Source organism: Asparagus officinalis, chromosome 3, assembly GCF_001876935.1.
Source record: "Asparagus officinalis chromosome 3, Aspof.V1, whole genome shotgun sequence".
NCBI lineage: Eukaryota > Viridiplantae > Streptophyta > Magnoliopsida > Asparagales > Asparagaceae > Asparagus > Asparagus officinalis.
Window position 1 is genome coordinate 10582615 of NC_033796.1, and position 915 is coordinate 10583529.

A 915-nucleotide genomic window follows, 5' to 3' on the forward strand; every position below is an offset into this window, starting at 1 on the left:
GACAAGCCTAATCGAGACGTCCGCATCGGAAAAGTCCGCATCAGGCTCTCGACCCTCGACACCAACCGAGTCTACTTCAACACGTACCCTCTAACCGCAGTAACCCCCTTCGGCGCCAAGAAAATGGGCGAGATCGAGCTAGCCATTCGGTTCACTTGCTCCTCCTACATCAGCCTAATCCAAGCCTACGGCTGCCCAATGCTCCCACGCATGCACTACGTCCGCCCTCTCAGCCCGGCGCAACAAGACCTCCTCCGACACCGTCGCGGTGCCACCACGTGCCGGACCCCCGTGCGCCCACTTAGGCATACTCGGCCAGCACTGCGAGAGGCATCCGACGACCCTATACCAATTAGCCTGCTCCTCCTCATGCTCCACACAATGCCGCATCGGTGTTGAGATGTACTGAACCACCCCCACCCACCCAAACCAACTTCTTGACCCCAGAGGCGCGTTGGATCGGCAAGCCGGGCGATACGATCCGCATTGCCGTGTGTCGGAGGAGTTTGTGCGCCTGGGCTGAGAGCGGCGGAACGTAGTGCATGCGTGGGAGCATTGGGCAGCCGTAGCTTGGATTTAGCGTGATGTAGGAGCGAGCAAGTGAACCGAATGGCTAGCTCGATCTCGCGCCCATTTTCTTGCGGCCGAAGCGGGGTTACTGGCCGGTTAGAGGCGTACGTGTTGAAGTAGACTCGGTTGCGGTGTCGAGGGTCGAGAGCCTGATGCGGACTTTTCCGCATGCGGAGCGTCTCGATTAGGCTTGTCGCCCATCGGCGGTGGCTTGTATCGGAGATTATCGAGTACGGCAGATCGCTTAGGGCCTGCACGGTGTCGAACACATCCCAAGGCTATGTCGTTCCATCGAGGCGTTGAATTGGTCCAATGGTTCGAGTCGAGCCATTTGGGCCCGTACTT

The 915-nt window shown here is 59.1% G+C and overlaps 1 protein-coding gene across 1 annotated transcript in view; it reads left to right on the top strand.

Annotated features, from left to right (window-relative positions):
• The window catches only part of LOC109834614 (FT-interacting protein 1), a 3294-nt gene that overhangs the window by 1806 nt on the left and 573 nt on the right, over window positions 1–915 (top strand). Inside the window, 1 exon segment of the mRNA XM_020402650.1 lies at window positions 1–268. This exon segment is cut by the window's left edge and continues 12 nt beyond it. Coding sequence (XP_020258239.1) covers window positions 1–268 — 268 coding nt within the window.